General features: G+C 39.0%; 2 protein-coding genes across 4 annotated transcripts in view; both read left to right on the forward strand.

The window, feature by feature from the left end:
• Positions 1-22,690, forward strand: part of AHCYL2 (adenosylhomocysteinase like 2) — a 190,901-nt gene that overhangs the window by 34,320 nt on the left and 133,891 nt on the right. The window lies entirely within an intron of this gene.
• LOC109557617 (heterogeneous nuclear ribonucleoproteins A2/B1-like) lies at positions 11,942-13,373 on the forward strand. 2 transcript variants are annotated; one of them, XM_070788151.1, is made up of 2 exons: positions 11,942-12,540; positions 12,661-13,373. In XM_070788151.1, the coding sequence occupies exons 1-2, from the start codon at positions 11,997-11,999 to the stop codon at positions 12,840-12,842; spliced, it is 726 nt and encodes a 241-aa protein (XP_070644252.1). In that variant the 5' UTR covers positions 11,942-11,996; the 3' UTR covers positions 12,843-13,373. The 2 variants fall into 2 exon arrangements, with proteins under 2 accessions (XP_070644252.1, XP_070644251.1); XM_070788150.1 differs by having other exon boundaries at positions 11,942-13,373.

Below are 22,690 nucleotides of genomic sequence, written 5' to 3' on the forward strand. Positions count from 1 at the left end.
CTCATGTCTATTGAATCGGTGATGCCATCCAGCCATCTCATCCTCGTTCGTCCCCTTCTTCTCCCGCCTTCAGTCTTTCCCAGCATTAAGGTATTTTCCAATGAGTCAGTTCTTCGCATCAGATGGCTCAGGTATTGCAGTTCCAGCTTCAGCATCAGTCCTTCCAATGAATATTCAGGACTGATTTCCTTTAGGATAGACTGGTTGGATCTCCTTGCAGTTCAAAAGCATCAATTCTTCAGCGCTCAGCTTTCTTTATAGTCCAACTCTCACATCCATACATGACTACTGGAAAAACCATAGCTTTGACTAGATAGACCTCTGTTGGCAAAGTAATGTCTCTGCTTTGTAATATGTTGTCTACGTTGGTCATAACTTTCCTTCCAAGGAGTCAGCGTCTTTTAATTTCATGGCTGCAATCACCGTCTGCAGTGACTTGGGAGCCCCCCAAAAAATAAATTCTGTCACTGTTTCCCCATCTATTTGCCATGAAGTGATGGGACCAGATGCCATGATCTTAGTTTTCTGAATGTTGAGTTTTAAGCCAACTTTTTCACTCTTCCCTTTCACTTTGATCAAGAGACTCTTCATAGTAGTATAGACTTGTCTAACTATTTTGAAAGGCTGTACTTACCCAGATACAGTGTGATCCAACAGTTCTTTTCGTAGCTGTATACCTGAAAGAAATTCTCACAGAGGTCCATAAGTGGTTGGTCATTCATCGCTTGTTATTTGTGCTTATGGAAAACAATCTTATTGTCCATACTCTTTGCCCAATGTTGAGTAAATTATGATAGATTTATTCCACAGGGTACTATCTAGCAGTTTGAAGCGGTGAACTAGATGTATGCACGGAAACATGATGGACCTTAAATGTATGTGTGCATGCCAAGTCACTTCAGTCATGTCTGACTCTGTGCAGCCCTAAGGACTGCAGCCCACCAAGCTCCTCTGTCCATAGGATTCTCCAGGCAAGAATACTGGAGTGGGTTGCCGTGCCCTCTGCCAGGGGATCTTCCCGACCCAGGGATCGAATCTGCTTCTCTTATGTCTCCTGCATTGGCAGGCCAGTTCTTTACCACTAGCGCCACCTGGGAAGCCCTCTTAAAAGCATCAGTTCAGTTCAGTTCAGTTCAGTCGCTCAATCGTGTCCGACTCTTTGCGACCCCATGAATCGCAGCACGCCAGGCCTCCCTGTCTATCACCAACTCCCAGAGTTTACTCAAACTCATGTCCATCGAGTCGGTGATGCCATCCAGCTATCTCATCCTCTGTCGTTCCCTTCTCCTCCTGCCCCCAATCCCTCCCAGCATCAGAGTCTTTTCCAATGAGTCAACTCTTCGCATGAGGTGGCCAAAGTACTGGAGTTTGAGCTTTAGCATCAGTCCTTCAAAAGAACACCCAGGACTGATCTCCTTTAGAATGGACTGGTTGGATCTCCTTGCAGTCCAAGGGACTCTCAAGAGTCTTCTCCAACACCACAGTTCAAAAGCATTAATTCTTCGGCGCTCAGCTTTCTTCACAGTCCAACTCTCACATCGATACTTGACCACTGGAAAAACCATAGCCTTGACTAGACAGACCTTTGTTGGCAAAATAATGTCTCTGCTTTTGAATATGCTATCTAGGTTGGTCATAACTTTCCTTCCAAGGAGTAAGCGTCTTTTAATTTCATGGCTGCAAGCACCATCTGCAGTGATTTTGGAGCCCCCCAAAATAAAGTCTGACACTGTTTCCCCATCTATTTCCCATGAAGTGATGGGACCAGATGCCATGATCTTAGTTTTCTGAATGTTGAGCTTTAAGCCAACTTTCACTCTCTTTCACTTTCATCAAGAGGCTTTTTAGTTCCTCTTCACTTTCTGCCATAAGGGTCGTGTCATCTGCATATCTGAGGTTATTGATATTTCTCCCAGCAGTCTTGATTCTAGCTTGTGCTTCCTCCAGCCCAGCGTTTCTCATGATGTACTCTGCATATAAGTTAAATAAGCAGGGTGACAATATACAGCCTTGATGTACTCCTTTTCCTATTTGGAACCAGTCTGTTGTTCCATGTCCAGTTCTAACTGTTGCTTCCTGACCTGCATATAGGTTTCTCAAGAGGCAGGTCAGGTGGTCTGGTATTCCCATCTCTTTCAGAATTTTCCACAGTTTATTGTGATCCGCACCATCAAAGGCTTTGGCATAGTCAGTAAAGCAGAAATAGATGTTTTTCTGGAACTCTCTTGCTTTTTTGATGATCCAGCGGATGTTGTCAATTTGATCTCTAGTTCCTCTGCCTTTTCTAAAACCAGCTTGAACATCTGGAAGTTCATGGTTCACGTATTGCTGAAGCCTGGCCTGGTGGTAATTAAAAACAGATTGAGACATTTAACAAAAGCATCTATATAAATTTTTAAAAGGTATGTAAGTAAAACACATTACACAGTTTACTAGAAAACATCTAAACACATTAAGTACATTACAGTGTTTGCTTAAGTTGAGAGGATGATGAGAATGGGGATACAAGAATAAACAATAAAAATATAGAAATGTGAAACTTCACTTTTCCCGTGGGTGGTCTTTGAAGCCTCTGGTGGCTGACTAGGTGGGTATCTACAGACCACTACCTATGTGTCTGTCATTATTGCTATCTTTGAGAGTAATGTTTCTCATTATCATTGGAACATTTTGTTGTTGTTGTTGTTGTTAAATTAACTGTACTTAAAGTGATTATTTGGAGTTCATGGTTCTGAAATCTTGCTCTTTTTTTGTTCTTCACTTCCCCTTTCTTTCCTTTTTCTGTTACTGTATGTTCTGTTTGGTTATTGCTTTAATGCAGAATATACTGACCTCATTGTTTATATCTGGTTTAGGTACTGCTTGTAGAGCCAGTACTATATGTTGTTGTTCTTAGAAGATAGTAGTTAGTAGGACTTCCCTGCTGATTGGTTCAGTGACTAAGACGCCACACTCCCAGTGGCGGGGGCATGGGTTCAGTCCCTGATCTGGGAACTAGGTTTCACATGCTGCAACTAAAAATAAAATCCCACACACTGCAACTAAAGATCCCACATGCCACAGTGAAGATCGAAGGTCTTACATGCCGCAACTAACACCTGGTGCAGCCAGGTAAATAAATATTTTTTTTAGAAAGATAATAATGATGAGTCATGTGAGAGACTTTTCAATGTCTTTTTAATAATGGTCTTTTTTTGATTAAAGCAAGGGGGAAAGATACTGGTAATATAGGAATCACAGCTTTGATCCATTACTCTTTATGAAATTCATGTTATTTGTTTTGCTTTTCCTTTAAGAATATCTGGTTAGGGCCAATAAAAATATTGACTCCTAGAGAGTTCCCCTAAGGTAGCAGTAAGATCTTGAATAGAAAAAATACAGGAAACAAAGAGCCCTGCCTTTTGGCAATTTTTGTTAGTAGAACTCTCCCTCTGTAGGTCATGAACTTTTGAGTATCCTGAATTTTGAGTTTGCTTCAGTTGAGGTTTCTGATTGTGAACGGCTACCACCCAGGCTGGAGCTCCAGTTTAGCAACTGGAGAAAGGAGCTGTGATGGAATTAAAGTAACCGTAGCAACCATTATAATGTAAATAAGTCTCCTTGGGAAGTAAATTGAGAGCGTCCTCACTTGTTAGGGCATTCCTTTAGAGATTTTACTACTAGAGCTGACCACCAGTTTGCTATTAAAAACCCGGTGTAACTCCTCCTTGAACACTATCAAGTCCTGTGCCTCTCCAGCTTTCTTTAATAGCTTTTTGACAAGCTAGCCCCATGCATAGAAAACACAATGAATCTTTCATGTGCTTATCTTCTTCGTACACATGAACACTTCTTTTTCCTCTACTGAAGTTAAAATTTTTCTCACTGTCTTCTGTTACTAACTTTGCTGCAGCTCTGTAATGCCCAAAGGAAGCCACTTAGGTTCCCAGAAAAACAACGTGGTGTGTGCTTAGCAGACCCTGTTGGCCAAGATTTGCTTATGGTAGAACCGGTGGTGCCATGGCTACTCCTTAAGCAACATGAAAGAGATAAATCTTTGGTTTCAAATCTCATTACTTTTTTGTTTTAGCATTAAGCTCTAAGAAATAAAAATTTCTAAATGTTGTATAGTTTTAATGCAGGCTTACTTTGTGGGTTTAGAGACTGGATGGCTGGCTGCTGCTAAGTCGCTTCAGTCGTGTCCGACTCTGTGCGACCCCATAGACGGCAGCCCACCAGGCTCAGGCATCCCTGGGGTTCTTCAGGCAAGAGTACTGGAGTGGGATGCCATTGCCTTCTCCGTTGGATGGCTGGCGAAAGTAATAAAAGTGAAGCCAGAGTATTACCAAATTGGAGTTGGGTTAATAAGTGTAATACTATACTTGTTTACTGTGTCCCTAATGAGTCTAGTGGGCTTCCCTTGTGGCTAAGCTGGTAAAGAATTCGCTGCAATGTGGGAGACCTGGGTTGGGAATATCCCGTGGCAAAGGGAAAGGCTACCCACTCCAGTATTCTGGCCTGGAGAATTCTATGGACTGTACAGTCCATGGGGTCGCAAGGACTAGACCGAGCGACTTTCACTTTCTAACGAGTCTAGCAGTTTTAACAAAGAGGTTGTGAGTAAAAAACTTAGAGTTCTAATTCAAGTTTAACCACTGTCATGTGGTTTGGTGCCAAGTAAATAGCTTCTCTCAACCTCAGCTTTATGTTTGTAAAAGAACAATGAAAAAATGACTTTGTATTGTAGAAATATTTATTAATACAAGAGGAACTGAAATATAAGTAGTGGCAAGACCCGCCTCTTGAGAAACCTGTATACAGCTCAGGAAGCAACAGTTAGAACTAGACATGGAACAACAGACTGGTTCGAAATAGGAAAAGGAGTACGTCAAGGCTGCATATTGTCACCCTGCTTATTTAACTTATATGCAGAGTACATCATGAGAAACGCTGGGCTGGAAGAAGCACAAGCTGGAATCAAGATTGCCAGGAGAAATATCAATAACCTTAGATATGCAGATGACACTAATCTAATGGCAGAAAGTGAAGAGGAACTAAAAAGCCTCTTGATGAAAGTGAAAGAGAGTGAAAGTTGGCTTAAAGCTCAACATTCAGAAAACTAAGATCATGGCATCTGGTCCCATCACTTCATGACAAATAGATGGGGAAACAGTGGAAACAGTGTCAGATTTTATTTTGAGGGGCTCCAAAATCATTGGAGATGGTGATTGCAGCCATGAAATTAAAAGACGCTTACTCCTTGGAAGGAAAGTTATGATCAACCTAGATAGCATATTCAAAAGCAGAGACGTTATTTTGCCAACAAAGGTCAATCTAGTCAAGGCTATGGTTTTTCCAGTGGTCATGTATGGATGTGAGAGTTGGACTGTGAAGACAGCTGAGCACCGAAGAATTGATGCTTTTGAGCTGTGGTGTTGGAGAAGACTCTTGAGAGTCCCTTGGACTGCAAGGAGATCCAATCAGTCCATCCTAAAGGAGATCAGTCCTGGGTGTTCTTTTGAAGGACTGATGCTAAAGCTCAAACTCCAATAGTTTGGCCACCTCGTGCGAAGAGTTGACTCATTGGAAAAGACTCTGATGCTGGGAGGGATTGGGGGCAGGAGGAGAAGGGGACAACAGAGGATGAGATAGCTGGATGGCATCACCGACTTGATGGACATGAGTTTGAGTAAGCTCTGGGAGTTGGTGATGGACAGGGAGGCCTGGCGTGCTGCGATTCATGGGGCCGCAAAGAGTCGGACATGACTGAGCGACTGAATGAACTGATGATCAAGAACATCATCTGATAGAAGACAGAAATTCTAACTTTCAGGGTAATATTCCTTACATAGCCTATGTGCTTGCTTCAGTTAAGGCTTTCTACTTTGGTTTTTTAAGTTTTTTCCTCCAGCTTTATCCTTTTGTTGAGTTGTCATTGAGATCACATTAGTTACTCCTGTGTAACAAATCTTTGTTGGCTTAGCCATCAACAGCTGAGTTGATTTTTGAACTTCAAATTCTTGAGCATTTATTACATGTCAGGTTAGGGCTTCCCAGGTGGTGCAGTGGTAAAGAATCTGCCTGCCAATGCAGGAGACATGGGTTCGATCCCTGGGTCAGGAAGATCCCATGGAGAAGGAAATGGCAACCCGCTCCAGTGTTCTTGTCTGGAGAATCCCATGGACAGAGAAGCATGGACAGGCCGCAGTCCATGGGGTTGCAAAGAGTTGGGCATGGCTGAGCATGCACTCACACACACATACACGTTTGGAACTGTGTACATGGGAAATAAGTACAAAATGTATAAAACATAATTTGTGCCATGCAATATAACAGTCATTCAAAGAACTGGGAAACAGCTCTGATGTTACTTTTACTATCTCAGATCTCATCTCTGTGGATATCATTCCTGATTCTCTCAGGTCTTTCTTTCATTTGGTTTAGTTTCCAGCCCCAGTACTACCATCCTGGTTATCCTCTTCTGTATCTGTTATAAGTGGTAAGTTATCACTTTATTTTTTAATTAATTTCTTTTTATTCAAGGATAATGCTTTACCAAATTCTGTTTTCTGTCAAACCTCAACGTGAATCAGCCACAGGTATACATGTATCCCCTCCCTTTGAACTTCCCTCCCGTCTCCTTCCCCATCCCACCCCTCTAGGTTGATACAGAGCCCCTGTTTGAGTTTCCTGAGCCATACAGCAAATTCCCATTGGCTATCTATTTTACGTACAGTAAGTTTCCATGTTACTCTTTCCATACATCTCACCCTCTCCTCCCTTCTCCCCATGGCCACAAGTCTATTTTCTATGTCTGTTTCTCCATTGCTGCCCTGAAAATAAATTCTTCAGTGCCATTTTTCTAGATTTCGTATATGTGTGTTAGAATATATTTATCTTTCTCTGACTTACTTCACTGTATACAGTAGGTTCTATGTTCGTCCACCTCATTAGAACTGATTCAAAGGTGTTCCTTTTTAAGTATTCCATTGTGTCTATGTACCACAGCTTCTTTATCCTTTCATTTGTTGATGGACATCTAGCTTGCTTCCATGCTCTAGCTGTTGTAAATAGTGCTGCGATGAACAGTGGGATACATGTGTCTTTTTCAATTTTGGTTTCCTCAGGGTATATGCCTAGGATGGGATTGCTGGGTCATATGCTGGTTTTATTCCTAGTTTTTTAAGGAATCTCCATACTGTCTTCCATAGTGGCTATATCAGTTTACGTTCCCACCAACAGTGCAGGAGCATTCCCTTTTCTCCACACCCTCTCCAGCATTTATTATTTGTAGGCTTTTTGATGATGACCATTCTGACCGGTGTGAGGTGATATCTCATTGTGGTTTTGATTTGCATTTCTGTAATTATGAGTGATGTTGAGCATATTTTCATGTGTTTGTTAGCCATCTGTATGTCTTCTTTGGAGAAATGTCTGTTTAGGTCTTTTTTCCACTTTTTGATCAGATTGTTTGTTTTTCTGGTATTGAATTGTATGAGCTGCTTGTGTATTTTGGAAATTAATCCTTTGTCAGTTGTTTCATTTGCTATTATTTTCTCCCATTCTGAGGGTTGTCTTTTCACCTTGCTTAGTGTTTCCTTTGCTGTGCAAAAGCTTTTAAGTTTAATCAGGTCCTACTTGTTTACTTTTGTTTTTGTTTCCATTGTTCTAGAAGATGAGTCATAGAAGATCTCGCTTTGATTTATGTCATCGAGTGGTCTGCCTATGTTTTCCTCTAAGAGTTTTATAGTTTCTGGGCTTACATTTAGGTTTTTAATCCATTTTGAGTTTATCTTTGTGTATGGTGTTAGGAAATGTCCTAATTTCATTCTTTTACATATAGCTGTCCACTTTTCCCAGCACCATTTATTGAAGAGGCTGTCTTTGACACATTGTATATTCTTGCTTCCTTTGTCAAAAATAAGGTACCCATATGTGCATGAGTTTATTTCTGGGCTTTTTATCTTGTTCCATTGGTTTATAATTCTGTTTTTGTGCCAGTACCATACTGTCTTGATGACTGTAGCTTTGTAGTATAATCTGAAGTCAGGAAGCTTTATTCCTCCAGCTCCATCCTTCTTTCTCAAGATTGCTTTGGCTATTCCGGGTCTTTTGTGTTTCCATATGAATTGTGAAATTTTTTGTTCTAGTTCTGTGAAAAATGTCATTGGTAATTTGATAGGGATCACACTGAATCTGTAGATTGTGTTTGGTAGTATAGTCATTTTCACAATAGTGATTCTTCCTACCCAGGAACATGGAATATCTCTCCATCTGTTTATGTCATCTTTGATTTCTTTCATTAGTCTCATAATTTTCTGTGTACAGTTCTTTTGTCTCCTTAGGTAAGTTTATTCTTAGATATTTACTTATTTTTGTTGCAATGGTGAATGGGATTGATTCCTTAACTTCTCTTTCTGATTTTTCATTGTTAGTAAGTTACCACTTTTAAGAGGTTATATTCTAATTACAATTCTCAGAAAGTTGCCTGACCTGTAGTGATTTCCTTCTCTGTTCAGTCACTAGTGGTGGTGGTTTAGTCATTAAGTTATGTCTGACTCTTGTGATCTCATGGACTGTGTGTAGCCTGCCAGGCTTCTCTGTCCATGGGATTCTCCAGGCAAGAATACTAGAGTAGGTTGCCATTTCCTTCTCCCATCAGTCACTAGACTGTTATTTTATTAACTGAATTTGTGTAAAGTTTTTAAGCTGACACTACACATCAAAGCTTCATCTTTAGCTTACGGTCAAATAAACTCTCAACTAATTATCAACTGATATTAAAATTGATTCCTTGGGAATTCTCTTGTGATACAGTGGTTAGGGCTCTGCAGGCTCACTGCTAAGGGCCTGAGTTTGATTCCCTGGTCATGGAGCTGAGACTCCACAAGCCACTTGGTGCAGCCAAAAAAATGAAAATACTAGAATATTTTAAATTACTTACGTAACTTGCAATAAATTTTTAAAAATTGATTTCTTACTAGTCGCATACTTTTGTTTAGATAAATGAATTTACATGTATCCTTGATAAATTCCATTTTGCATTTTCAGCCCATTGTTTCGACCTATCTGTTCAGATACTTTTGATTTTCAATTATGACTTTCATGGTATTACCTAACCTTCCCATGTTTTATATCACTAGGAAAATTTATAAGCTACCACTTGAATCTTCAAGGTCGTTGATAAACACTGAAAAAAGTAAGGTCAAATACAGAGCCCTGAGATAACCTGAGAGCCTTTCATCCAGACTGATACTGTTGAAAAAAATTTGTACAATATGAGAATTGGGAATTAAGTTTTATTTGGGTCAAATGAGGCCTGCAGACAGCTTTCAGATAGCTCTGAGAAAGTGCTCCAAGGGATGAGGGGAGGAGCTAGGATATGTAGGAGTTGTGCTACAAAGGGCAGGTAATCTGGAAAGTCACAAGATTACTGGTAAACCAGAAATGTCAAGGTAAGGAATTTAGCGCTTTTCTGTGTATGGGAAAATGCAGAAGTCTGGCCTCACTGGAAACATTTCTTTGATATGCATCTTCCTATCTGGGGACAGTGTCCTATGTTTTCACAACCTAAGTTTGCTCAGGGGTCATGGGGAGTGGCTGCAGTCTGATGGCTGCTAGATGACATGTATTCTTTCCTTCCTGAGTTCCCGCAGGGCTCACTAGCTTGACCATCCTTGGTGGCTGCAATTGCTTGTGACTGTGACATCCTTGTTTTCTGATATGGCAGGAAATTATTCCATTTCTCAGTATCAAGCCACTGATGAATAATCTGAGATGGTTCAGCTTATTCTCAATCCATCACCTAACGAACATAAGAAACTTTACTTTGATCTCAACGAGATGTATTTGACCTACTCTGTGTTATTTCTCTGATCTCTCAATCTAGTAGTTTTTAAATTAGGTTAATATGTTTTTTTTCTTATTGAACCCATTCTGGCTTCTAGAGCTTTCTTTGCTGCTGCTGCTGCTAAGTTGCTTCAGTCGTGTCTGACTCTGTGCGACCCCATAGACGGCAGCCTACCAGGCTCCTCCATCCCTGGGATTCTCCAGGCAAGAACACTGGAGTGGGTTGCCATTTCCTTCTCCAATGCATGAAAGTGAAAAGTGAAAAGTGAAAGGGAAGTCGCTCAGTCGGGTCCAACCCTCACTGACCCCATGGACTGCAGCCTCCCAGGCTCCTCCGTCCATGGGATTTTCCAGGCAAGAGTACTGGAGTGGGGTGCCATTGCCTTCTCCGGAGCTTTCTTTACCTCTTCCCTATTCTGTCATAGGCTGACAGAATATTGCTGGAAATCCTTGTGAAACTTTTTTTTCCCTTTCTAGTTTTATATGGATATAATTGATATATACCATATGTTTAAGGTGTACAGCATAGTGATTTGACTTACATACCTCATGAAATGATTATCACAGTAAGTTAATGAATATCCAGCACCTCATATGGATACAAAATTAAAGAAATAGAAAAAAATTCTCTTTTGTGAAGAGAACTCTTAGAATTTTTTCTCTTGACAACTTTTATATATAATATTTAGTAATGTTAATTATTTTTATCATGTTGTACATTACATCCCTAGTATTTAGTTATCTTAGTTTGTGCTTTTTGCCTGTCTTCATCAAATTCCCCCTCTTCAGTCCTTGCCTGTGGTAAGTACAAATCTGATCTCTTCTTCTATGAGTTAGTTAATTTGTTAGTTTTGTGTATATGTTTGAAGTATAATTGACCCATAACACTATGTTATTTCTTGGTACACAGCATAATGATTTGCTGTTTTTATACATTTCAAAGTGATCATCATGTCAAGTCTAGTTACTGTCTGTCCTCATCATACAAAGACAAAACATGATTATTGACTATATTCCCCACACAAATACATTTGACTTATTTCTTTTGTTACTGAAAATCTGTCTCTCTCAATCTCCCTCACCTAATTTCTCTCTTTCCCCCATCGCCTGTGCTCTGGCAGCCATCTGTTTGTTCTCTGTATCTGTGACTATTTTCATTTAGTTATTAGTGTTTACTTGTTTTGTTTTTTATATTTCACATAAAAGTGAAATGCAGTATTTGTGTTTCTCTGACTTGTTTCACTTAGTGTAGTTCTTTCTAGATCCATCTTTGTTGTCACAGATGGCAAGATTTCATTCTTTTTTAAGGATAAAAAATATTTCATTGTGTGTGTGTATATATATATACACATACACACACACACACACACACATGTGTATCTCTCTCTCTCTCTCTCTCTCTCTCTCTCTCCTTTTCCATTCATCTGTTGAGACACTTAGGTTGCTCCCATATCTTGGCTATTGTAAATAATGTTGCAATGAACATGGGGGTACATGTATGTTTTTGAAATAGTGTTTTGTTTTCTTTGGATAAATACATAGGCATGCAATCGATAGATCATATGGTAGTTCTGTTTTTAATTTTTTGAGCTATCTCCATACTGTTTTTCATAATGGTTGCACCAGTTTACTTTTCCACAGTACAGAGGGTTCTCTTTTCTCTGCATCCTCACCAGCACGTATTATTTGTCTTCTATGTTGTCCTTCTGACAGGTATGAGATGGTATCTCATTGTGATTTAGATTTGCATTTCCCTCATGATTGGTGATGTTGAAGCATCTTTTCATGTACCTGTTAGCTATCTGTATGTTATCTTTGTAAAAATGTCTTTTACGTCCTCTGCCTGAATTTTAATTTGGTGTTTTTTTTTTTTTTTTTGCTAATGACTTGTATGAGTTCTTTATGTATTTTGGATATTAATCCCTTATCGGATATATTTTTTTGCACATATCTTCTGTCATTCAATAAGCGGTCTTTTTGTTCTATCGCTAGTTTCCTCTCTGTACAAAAACTTGAGCTACTGGATGCTCTCTTATTATCTTTTTTTCTGTCTCAGGCTTCAATTTTCACTTAACCATATGTATACCATTCTGTTTTACAATCTGGAAGATTATTCTTAATAAAGAAAGTGGAGATCAAGAGGATTTGGTTTTGTGACTTTTTCTTCCATGGCTGAAGTTGATGCTGCCATGGCTGCAAGACCTCATTCAATTGATGGGAGAGTGGTTGAGCCAAAACGTGCTGTTGCAAGAGAGGAATCTGGAAAGCCGGGGGCTCATGTAACTGTGAAGAAGCTGTTTGTTGGTGGAATTAAGGAAGATACTGAGGAACATCATCTTAGAGATTACTTTGAGGAATATGGAAAAATTGATACCATTGAGATTATTACTGACAGGCAGTCTGGAAAGAAAAGAGGCTTTGGATTTGTTACTTTTGATGACCATGATCCTGTGGATAAGATTGTGTTGCAAAAATACCATACTGTCAATGTTCATAATGCAGAAGTAAGAAAGGCTTTGTCTAGACAAGAAATGCAGGAAGTCCAAAGTTCTAGAAGTGGAAGAGGAGGCAACTTTGGTTTTGGAGATTCTCGTGGTGGCGGTGGAAATTTTGGACCAGGACCAGGAAGTAACTTTAGAGGAGGATCTGATGGATATGGAAGTGGCCGTGGATTTGGGGATGGCTATAATGGGTATGGAGGAGGACCTGGAGGTGGCAATTTTGGAGGTAGCCCTGGTTATGGAGGAGGAAGAGGAGGATATGGTGGTGGAGGACCTGGATATGGCAACCAGGGTGGGGGCTACGGAGGTGGTTATGACAACTGTGGAGGAGGAAATTACGGGAGTGGAAATTACAATGATTTTGGAAATTATAACCAACAACCTTCTAACTATGGTCCAATGAAGAGTGGAAATTTTGGTGGTAGCAGGAACATGGGGGGACCATATGGTAGAGGAAACTATGGTCCAGGAGGCAGTGGAGGAAGTGGGGGTTATGGAGGGAGAAGCAGATAGTGAGCTGCTTCCTATTTGCCATGAGCTTCACTGTATAAATAGGAGAGGATGAGAGCCCAGAGGTAACAGAGCAGCTTCAGGTTATCGAAATAACAATGTTAAGGAAAATCTTATCTCAGTCATGCATAAATATGCAGTGATATGGCAGAAGACACCAGAGCAGATGCAGAGAGCCATTTTGTGAATGGATTGGATTATTTAATAACATTACCTTACTATGGAGGAAGGATTGTTAAAAAAAAACTGCCTTTGAGACAGTGTCTTAGCTTTTTAATTGTTGTTTCTTTCTAGTGGTCTTTGTAAGAGTGTAGAAGCATTCCTTCTTTGATAATGTTAAATTTGTAAGTTTCAGGTGACATGTGAAACCTTTTTTAAGATTTTTCTCAAAGTTTTGAAAAGCTATTAGCCAGGATCATGGTGTAATAAGACATAACGTTTTTCCTTTAAAAAAATTTAAGTGCGTGTGTAGAGTTAAGAAGCTGTTGTACATTTATGATTTAATAAAATAATTCTAAAGGAAAAAAAAAAAAAGTGGAAACAAAATAAGAGTAGAATAGGTCAGGTGTTTATCTTTTAGCATGGTGAAAGGGCCTGTCTCCTCTTTTTGTCTCCAACTTTGCTGGAAAAAGACTATGTGTTAGCACTTTTCGTAAACTTATATTGATCCTGTATTATGTGCCGAACACTGCATTAGATCTGGACTCCAAAGATGAATAAAATGAAGTCTTTTCTTTCAAGGAAGTCACAGTGTAGTTGGAAAGATAAATATAAATTTTTATAGCATAGGAAAGTAAGGACTGCTGGAGGATGTTCAGAATCCTGTGATGGTACTCAGGAAAGAGCAACCAGTTGTGTTTAATGGAGCTGTTGATGTGAGCCTTCACAGAGGAAATTCTGTTTAAGTGGATTCTTAAAGGAAGTATAGTTTTGGGTTGATTGGGGTGGGATAAGTTAAAGGCCAACATCATGTGTCAAGAAATCTTAAAATAGGCCATTATGATTAGAATATAGAATATAAAGGGGAGTCTCAGGAAATGAGACTAGAGAGACAAGCAGGACCATATCGGAAAGGGCCTTGATAACTAGGCTGGAATTTTGACTCTGGTAGGCACATGAGTGTCCTTAAAGGGTTTTAAGCACAGTATATCTTCAAAACCAGGTCAGAGTCCTTTCTTGTGATATAGTATATAGTATGCTGCTGCTAAGTCATGTCAGTTATGTCCGACTCTGTGCGACCCCATAAACGGCAGCCCACCGGGCTCCCCTGTCCCTGGGATTCTCCAGGCAAGAACACTGGAGTGGGTTGCCATTTCCTTCTCCAGTGAATGAAAGTGAAAAGTGAAAGTGAAGTTGCTCAGTCGTGTCTGACTCCTCGCGACCCCATGGACTGTAGCCTACCAGGCTCCTCAGTCCATGGGATTTCCCAGGCGAGAGTACTGGAGTGGGTTGCCATTGCCTTCTCCGAGTATATTTAGTATAGTATACTATATAAATCAGTTTAGGCTAGGTTAGGTTGTGGCAACAAATAATTCCCCACTCAGTGGCTTATAATAGCAAGAGATTATTATTTGCTCACATTGCATATCTGTCATGTGGCTCTGTTCCAGAACCAAGGCTAGAGATACAGCTCTTATCTGAGATGTTGCCCTTGTGGTGGAGGAAAATGAGACTTGATAGAACCATGCATTTCTCTGAAAGCTTCTGTTCAGAAGTAGAATGTATCATTTACTCAGTGATAATGAGTGATATATCTAGATAGAGTTACCCTAATAAAAAATATGTCCATTATGTTATCTGGGTGGCTTCACAGGTGTCTCAGTGGGTAAAGAATCCACCCACTATTCAGGAGACGCAGGAAACACCAGTTCAATTCCTGGGTCAGGCAGATCCCTTGGAGAAGGGCATGACAACCCACTCCAGTATTCTTGCCTGGAGAATCCCATGGACAGAGGAGCCTGGTGGTCCATGGGTTGCATAGAGTTGGACATGACTGAAGTGACTGAGCATGCAAACATGCACAGCATGAATATATTATTTATGTTGTGAAGATATGGTAAAATATGGTATGTGCTTAGTTGCTCAGTCATGTCTTGCTCTTTGAGACCCCATGGAATGTAGCCTGCTACACTCCTCTGTCCATGGGGTTCTCCAGACAAGAATACTGGAGTGGGTAGCCATTCCCTTTTCCAGAGGATCTTCCCAACCCAGGTATCGAACCCAAGTTTCCTGCATTGGAGGCGAATTCTTTACTATCTGAGCCTGTGTAATAATATTCAGCCAACAGAAACTGTGAACAAGCTTACTTAATAAGAAAGGGAAATGATCATTAAGTTTTAAGTGGAAAAAAAAATGGGTTATATAGTAACATGAACAGAAAATATCAATTTAATTTAAAATATCAATTTAGTTTAGAGGGAAGGAAGGAGGGATGGAGAGAGAGAGTGTGTGTGTATGTGTGTGCGCCCTCCAGTTTGGTTCACTTTAGCCTTATTAGATTTGAATGGTAGTAGATAATACATTGGAGAAGGCAATGGCACCCCACTCCAGTACTCTTGCCTGGAAAATCCCATGGACGGAGGAGCCTGGTGGGCTGCAGTTCATGGGGTTGCTGAGGGTCGGACACAACTGAGCGACTTCCCTTTCACTTTTCCCTTTCATGCATTGGAGAAGGAAATGGCAACCCACTCCAGTGTTCTTGCCTTGAGAATCCCAGGGACGGGGGAGCCTGGTGGGATGCTGTCTATGGGGTCGCACAGTCGGACATGACTGAAGCAACTTAGCAGCAGCAGCAGCATGCTATCTTGAGGATCTTGTTTTACATCAGCTTGACCCTAAAGAAATTCAGCTTGACCAGAGTATTTATGATATAACCACGTAGAAAGATCTATATATTAAAAAACTGTAACTTTAGGGACTTCCCAGGCAGTCCAGTGGGTAAGATTCTGTGCTTACACTGCATGGGGTTCAGGTTGGGAAGTTCTTCATGCTAAAGGAGGGAAAATGGTATAATTTTGAAGGAGGCATTAGGGAGTTTTGGTAGAATTTATGCTTCTTTAGAGACAACGTTAATGCTGGGCTTCAGTCTTTCATTTGTTTAAATAGAACAAACATAAAAAAGAGCTTGAATATTGCTTCATGTTCTGAGTTTCTCTTTTAGTAGGATGTTCTAGCTTTTGGGATATAAATAGACCCCTCCTTTTTAATAACTTTATTGAAGTAAAATTTTATACTATGAAGTTCATTCACTTAAAGTATACAGTTGAGTGGTTTTGTATATTTACAGAGTTGTGTGACCAATCACCATAGTCTACTTTTAGAACATTTTCTGTATCCCCAAAAGAAACCTCATAGTAGTTATTCCCTACTCCTCCCAGTACACCACCATGCCATCTCCAGGCAACCATTAATCTATTTTCTACGTCTATAGATTTTTCAGTTCTGGACATTTCATATAAGTGAAATACTTACAATGTGTAGTATACTTACAGTATTTGTGTCCCATATTCAGTTCAGTTCAGTCGCTCAGTCGTGTCCGACTCTTTGCGACCCCATGAATCACAACACACCAGGCCTACCTGTCCATCACCAACTCCCAGAGTTCACTTAAACTCACGTCCATCGAGTCAGTGATGCCATCCAGCCATCTCATCCTCTGTCGTCCCCTCCTCCTGCCCCCAATCCCTCCCAGCATCAGAGTCTTTTCCAATGAGTCAACTCTTCGCATGAGGTGGCCAAAGTACTGGAGTTTCAGCTTTAGCATCATTCCTTCCAAAGAACACCCAGGGCTGATCTCCGTTAGAATGGACTGGTTGGATCTCCTTGCAGTCCAAGGGACTCTCAAGAATCTTCTCCAACACCACAGTTCAAAAGCATCAGTTCTTCAGTGCTCAGCTTTCTTCACAATCCAACTCTCACATCCATACATGACCACTGGAAAAACCATAGCCTTGACTAGACAGACCTTTGTTGGCAAAGTAATGTCTCTGCTTTTTAATATGCTATCTAGGTTGGTCATTAGAGGTCACTTTAAAGTTTATGATATTTATAGCTCTATCTTGTGTGATAAATTGACTTGATTCTTAATTTATATTTGTATTCTGTCATTTAATACAATGCTTTGTACATTGTATATAGCAAATAAATAATTTGTAGATTACATGGATTTTTTAATGGATATTAAAAGATATATTTTGTGGATAATTGTCCTGGTGTCTGAATTTCATTTACTGTTGCTTACTTCCATTTTCTCCCCTGACTACTCACTTTCTAGCTGAATAGTGTTTTTACTCATACTACTGATGAAAAGTGTTTTACTCAGGTCCTCTTTATTCCTGCAGAATAAATTATACAGTACTTGGTAGAAGTCAGTAGTTTACTGAAAAAAGATGAAGCTCATTAGGAGACTGCTAGGTATATCTTAACAGTTCATTTTTCATTTCCCTTAGACCTTTCCTCAGTGTATAATCTGGATTACCCTGATTAAAGGATTTTGCCTTCCAAATGTAATGTCAGTTGTGTCTAGAACTGCCTTGGTATGCCTGCTTGAATGGTATCCTCTTGCATTAACCACTAGAGCACAAAGAGATTCGGATAGGGTAGTATGTACATACATTCCTTTATTTTTTTATATATTCCTTTAGTTAGAATCTTCTTAGTGCAAATAATCTTGGATCTGTGAATGCTCTGTCCTGTTTGTGATAAAAGGCAGATTTTTTTTTCTTTTTTATCTTTTTGAATTTTGCTTCCTGTTGCCTTTGTTTTTGTTTTCCCTGTCATATGTTTTACATTTGACAGAAGACAAAAAGAATAGTAAAGATTCCTAGTCAAGTGTCAGATTGAATTTAATAAATGTTATTTTAAATCCAGTAGCTGAGCTTGTAAAAAAAAAAGAAAGAAAGAAAGAAAATCCTCAGTGGGAAAAGTGAAGAGGGCATTTAAAACCAAAGTTGTAGGTACATATGCTAAAGTTATGGCTGCCATAGGTAAATAAAAGGTTTCAGTTTTAACGGCCATACAGGAAAAAGGGACTTTGCTACTTCCCTCCGTAAAGCTAGTTCCTCAAAAGTTTGCTATATTGTTGAAAAGTTGATATAGAAAAAAAACATCTTCTCCAGTGATATAGATGTCAAGGAAGTTCATCCACACTGTGTGAGCTCTGAGAATTAGTTACCATGAACTTCTGTTGTAACCTTGGTTTAGAGTGTCCCTTTTTCTCTACAGTTTGGGGAACCCAAAGCTGAGAAATTAATGTATAAAGTAGTCCTAAATTAGTGATGGTCCCATATATCAGGATGAAGCAAATATAAAACTTCTCTATAGGAATATCTTCAGTGTAGGCCACACAGGATTCCCACAGCTAAAGGTGTCCTACAGATTTTTTTTTTTTTTTTGAAAAGTGGAACTTTAAAAAATACAGTTGTTGAAATTTAAAACTCAATGGACAATGTCAGTGGTAGAATGGATAGATTGTATATTCATGCAATGGAATACTGTAAAGCAATGGAAATGAATAAATTGCTGGCATGTATAAGATCATGTTTGAATAATGATAATGCTGAATGAGGGAAGGCAGACAAAGAGTACATACTGTATGATTTTAATCATATACAGCTAAAAACCCTAACGTATATTAGAAGTCATGAATCAGTCTTTGAGGAAGAGGGAGGGGTTAGTGACTAGGGAGGGGGCAAGAGGGAGGTTTCTGGAGTGCCAATAACATTACATTTCTTGACCTTGTGGTTGTTACGTGATTGTCTCACTTGTGATAATTTATTGAGCTTATGATTTATTTATACACTTGTTCAATCTAAAAGAAAGCAGGAATCAAAAATGTAATAAATATCATAGAAAAGATAGGATAAATTAAAAGCACAGTAAAAGGTGGTAGAAATAAGTTCAAATGCATCAGTAATCATACTAAAGTATATGAATTACACTTACCCGTTAAAAGACAGATTGTCTGTTCTATCATGTTTCCAAGATGGTTGACATGTGTCCCATCCTCCCACCTACAGGTCGAGTTTTTTCCTCCATTCATCTTGAATCTGGGCTGGCTTTTGTAATTTGCTTAAGCAATAGAATATGCCAGAAGTGACATCCTGGGACTTTCAGGGCTAGGGCCTGAGAAATTTTGCTGCTTCTATCTAGCCTTTTTGGACATTCTTTTTTTGAGTGTTCTCCCATGGAATATTCATTCTGGGGACCTAGCTGTCGTGCTGTGAGAAGCCCAAGCCAGATGGAGAGGCCCAACTGAGTTCCCAGCCAACTGCCAGCATCAACTACTAGCCATGTGAGTGAGTTAAGGAATCATCTTGGATATTCTAGACCCAGCAGACATCCTATGGAGAAAAACCCGGATGCCAGGCATATGGACCTAGTCTATTCATCATCGTCAGCCATTAGAGTCACCGTACCTGAGGTCCCAGAGGTCACAGAGCAGACATAAGCCCTTCCTACTGTACCTTGTCTGAATTCCTGACCCTCAGAATTATGAACATAATAAAATGGTTGTAGTTCTATGCCAGTAGACTTTGGGGTAGTTTGTTTATAACAATAGATAATTGAAATAGAATTCAGTACCTAGAAGTGCTGTTATAATCTAAAATATGGATTGGCTTTGGGACTTGGCAGTGGGCAGTGGCTGGAGGGACCTTGAGGAGACTATTGGTGAAGTTTTGAAAAACAAAAAAGTATTACTAGAGGCTGGATAAAAAGGAAACTTTGTTATGTGGTGATGGTGGTACAAGGTTTATTAACATTGACACGTGTGGGCACATGAAAGATAGAAAATGTATTTAATATATTCATTTTATCTAAGAAGTTTTCTAGACAGAAGGTTGAAAAGTGTTACCTAACTTCTCATGATAAGGTGAAAATACAGAGATGAATGAGCTAAAAAATGAACTATTCAGTTTTCAAGCAGAATTTAGAGGGAAAATATTTCTAACCCAAGCTCTGTTATATTAGGAAATAAAACTTTTTCTTATCCCTAGTTGCTCCAGATAGCCAATGATTTCTAAGGAAATGGCTTCAGAGCAAAGATTAAATTAAACAATGTGCCAATAAAACATCACCTCAAAGTAAAGATCTCAAGGATGCAACTGTAAATCCCTTTGTTAATAAGACTTCTGAAAGATTTAAAGCAGTGCCTCATAGAACTTTTCAGTTACCAAAAAAAAAAAAAGTCTAAAGATCTAAAGGGAATACATCCTAGATTCTCTTTATTAAACAATAGGGCTTCTAAGAATTTTAAGGGTATTTTCTTACAGTAGTCTCACATAAAAATTAAAATAGAGAAAATGAGTATAGCTCTGTCTGTTGAAGTGAAATCCCTATAAGAGTCATAGGAAATCTGCAAGGGTTTTTAATAGACTGTGTGTACTGATTATAGCAACTTCAGCATGAAGTAAAAGGAGCAGAGACAATAAAAAATGAAAATAGGTCTTTGAACTTCCCAGCCATCTGCAGGCAGGAAGCAGGCTAAGAAGGCTACTCCACTGCAGATATTAACCATCTCTTATGTAAAAGGAAGGATGACTCAGGGTGGAGCCAAATTTTGAAGAATCGCTCTCAGGGAATAAGACTGGGCTGTAACCAAGAAACTGGTGATATTTGATTAAATTTCACAATTGCTGTGGGAAAAAAATAACTGCTATATATCTCCTGTTCCTTCTTCATATTTTGAATGAGAGTGTCTGTTGTGGTTTTCCTAAGTCAGTCTCACTATTGTGCGATTATATGTTGGGTGTGTGGGAGCAGATAATTTGTCTCTTTATTCAGATCAAGAGGAATAATACTCCAGTAGCTGTACCTGAGGAACTGCATCTGAGGAACCTCAATCACACCTGGACCTGAATTAGATATCAAGATTCTGGACATCAAGCTGATGCCATAATCAGATGAGACTTTTGGAGGTCTTAGGAGAGGGTGAGTGTATTTTGCATGTGGGAGGGATTTGTTGGGGCCAGAGGGTGGTTTGTGGTAACTTTGTCTCCAAAGTGGCTGTCATCAATCTCTTCCCTTCTTGCCATTCAGAGGTGAAGTCTATTTCTCTCCTCCTCTTGAATCTGGGATGGCCTTAGTGGTTTGTGTGACCAATTGAATGGGACTTCCAAGACTAGGTCATAAGAAGGTGAGCAGCTTCTGCCTTTGTATGCCTCTTGGAATACTTGCTCTCAGAACCAGCCACCATGCTATGAGAAGCCCAGGTCATGTGGAGAGGACATGTGTAGGCACTGGTTCATAGCCCCAATGAGCTACCAGCAAACAACCAGCATCAACTAACTGTCAGTCGTGGGAGTGTGTGAAGGAATCATATTGGACAGTCCAGTCCTAGCAAACATCACCTGGAGAGAAGAACTGAGGTCCCAGTCAAATAGCTCCTCTTGAGATATCCCAGCCATCTTCATCCATTCAAATCATCCATCCCATCTGAGGTTCCAGGCATTGTGGATCAGAGACACTTTGTCTCTGCTGTGCCCTACTAGAATTTCTGGCCTACAGAATCATAATAAATAATCACCATTTACCATTGTTTGGGAGAAGTTTTCTTTTTCTTTTTTTAATGCAGTAATAGATGATTTAAACATTGTCAGATTAAATAGAAAATAATCCATCTCTATGCAGTTTATAGGAGGCATGCTTAATAAAATATAAGGAATCAGAAAGATTGGAAGTAAAGGTATAGAAAAACATTTTCTAAAAGAAAGCTAATACAGCAGGGTAATAGTAGGCAAAATTAACTTGAAGGTAAAAATTATTATTATAGTTAAAAATCATCATAAAATATTACAAGGAGGCTATTCTAACTCCAAATTAGTATGCATTCAATAGTATGGCCTCAAAATTTATATAGGTAGAATAGAGATAGAATATTAAATATATAGAAAGAATGAATATAGGAAGAAAATTTTACAGAAATTATAAGAAAAATATGGATCTATAAAGAACATCTTTTTCAATAATTGGTCAAACTGACAAATTTGAGAAGAGTTGAAAAACAATAAGTTAGATTTGGTGGGCCTCTACAGAGCCCTGCATCTAATACATGAAAATATACTTTCTTTTTAAGTAACTTTAAAAAAAACTGAACACATACTGAATTTGTAAAGTAAGTCTCAACAAAACCAGTGAATGATATTATGCAGACTATGGTCTCTTACTCCAGTTGCTATTGAAATTAAACCAAAAGATGATCAAAGTAATTTTATTTGGAAATTTAAATGCATGCCTTGAATAACTCATATCAAAGAAGAAATAATAATAGAAATTAGAAATAAAACTAACTTACCAAAACTGACTCTGGAAGAAATAAAAACCTGAATAAATCTATATTCATTAGACATATTGAATTATAAATAAATATCTACCTACTAGAAAAGAGACACATATGAAATTTTTTTATAGTTTTATAGAAGTATAATTGACAAACAATACTGAACATACTTAAAAAGTATACAGCTTGGAAAGTTTTGACATTGGTATTCAACCATGAAACTGTTATCACAATTAAGTTAAAGAATATATTAAGTTAAAGAATATATCACTTCTCAAGTCACTCCTTCCTACTACCTCACCTCATCTCTAGGCAATCAGTGATCTGCTTTATGTTATAATAGATAAGTTTGCATTTTCTAGAATTTTATTAAATGTAACCATACAATCTTTTGTGAGGGTGGGGGATATTATACTTCATTCTCTTAGCATTATTGTTTTGGAATTTATTCATACTGTTAGTGGTCAGAAGCTCGTTCCTTTTTATTGCTTAGTAGTATTCCATTGTATCGCTAGAAAAGCTTTAGCTTTGTTTTTCATTTGTTGACAGACACTTGGGATAGTTCCAGCTTGGG

The sequence above is a fragment of the Bos indicus genome, chromosome 4 (assembly GCF_029378745.1).
Source record: "Bos indicus isolate NIAB-ARS_2022 breed Sahiwal x Tharparkar chromosome 4, NIAB-ARS_B.indTharparkar_mat_pri_1.0, whole genome shotgun sequence".
Lineage (NCBI taxonomy): Eukaryota > Metazoa > Chordata > Mammalia > Artiodactyla > Bovidae > Bos > Bos indicus.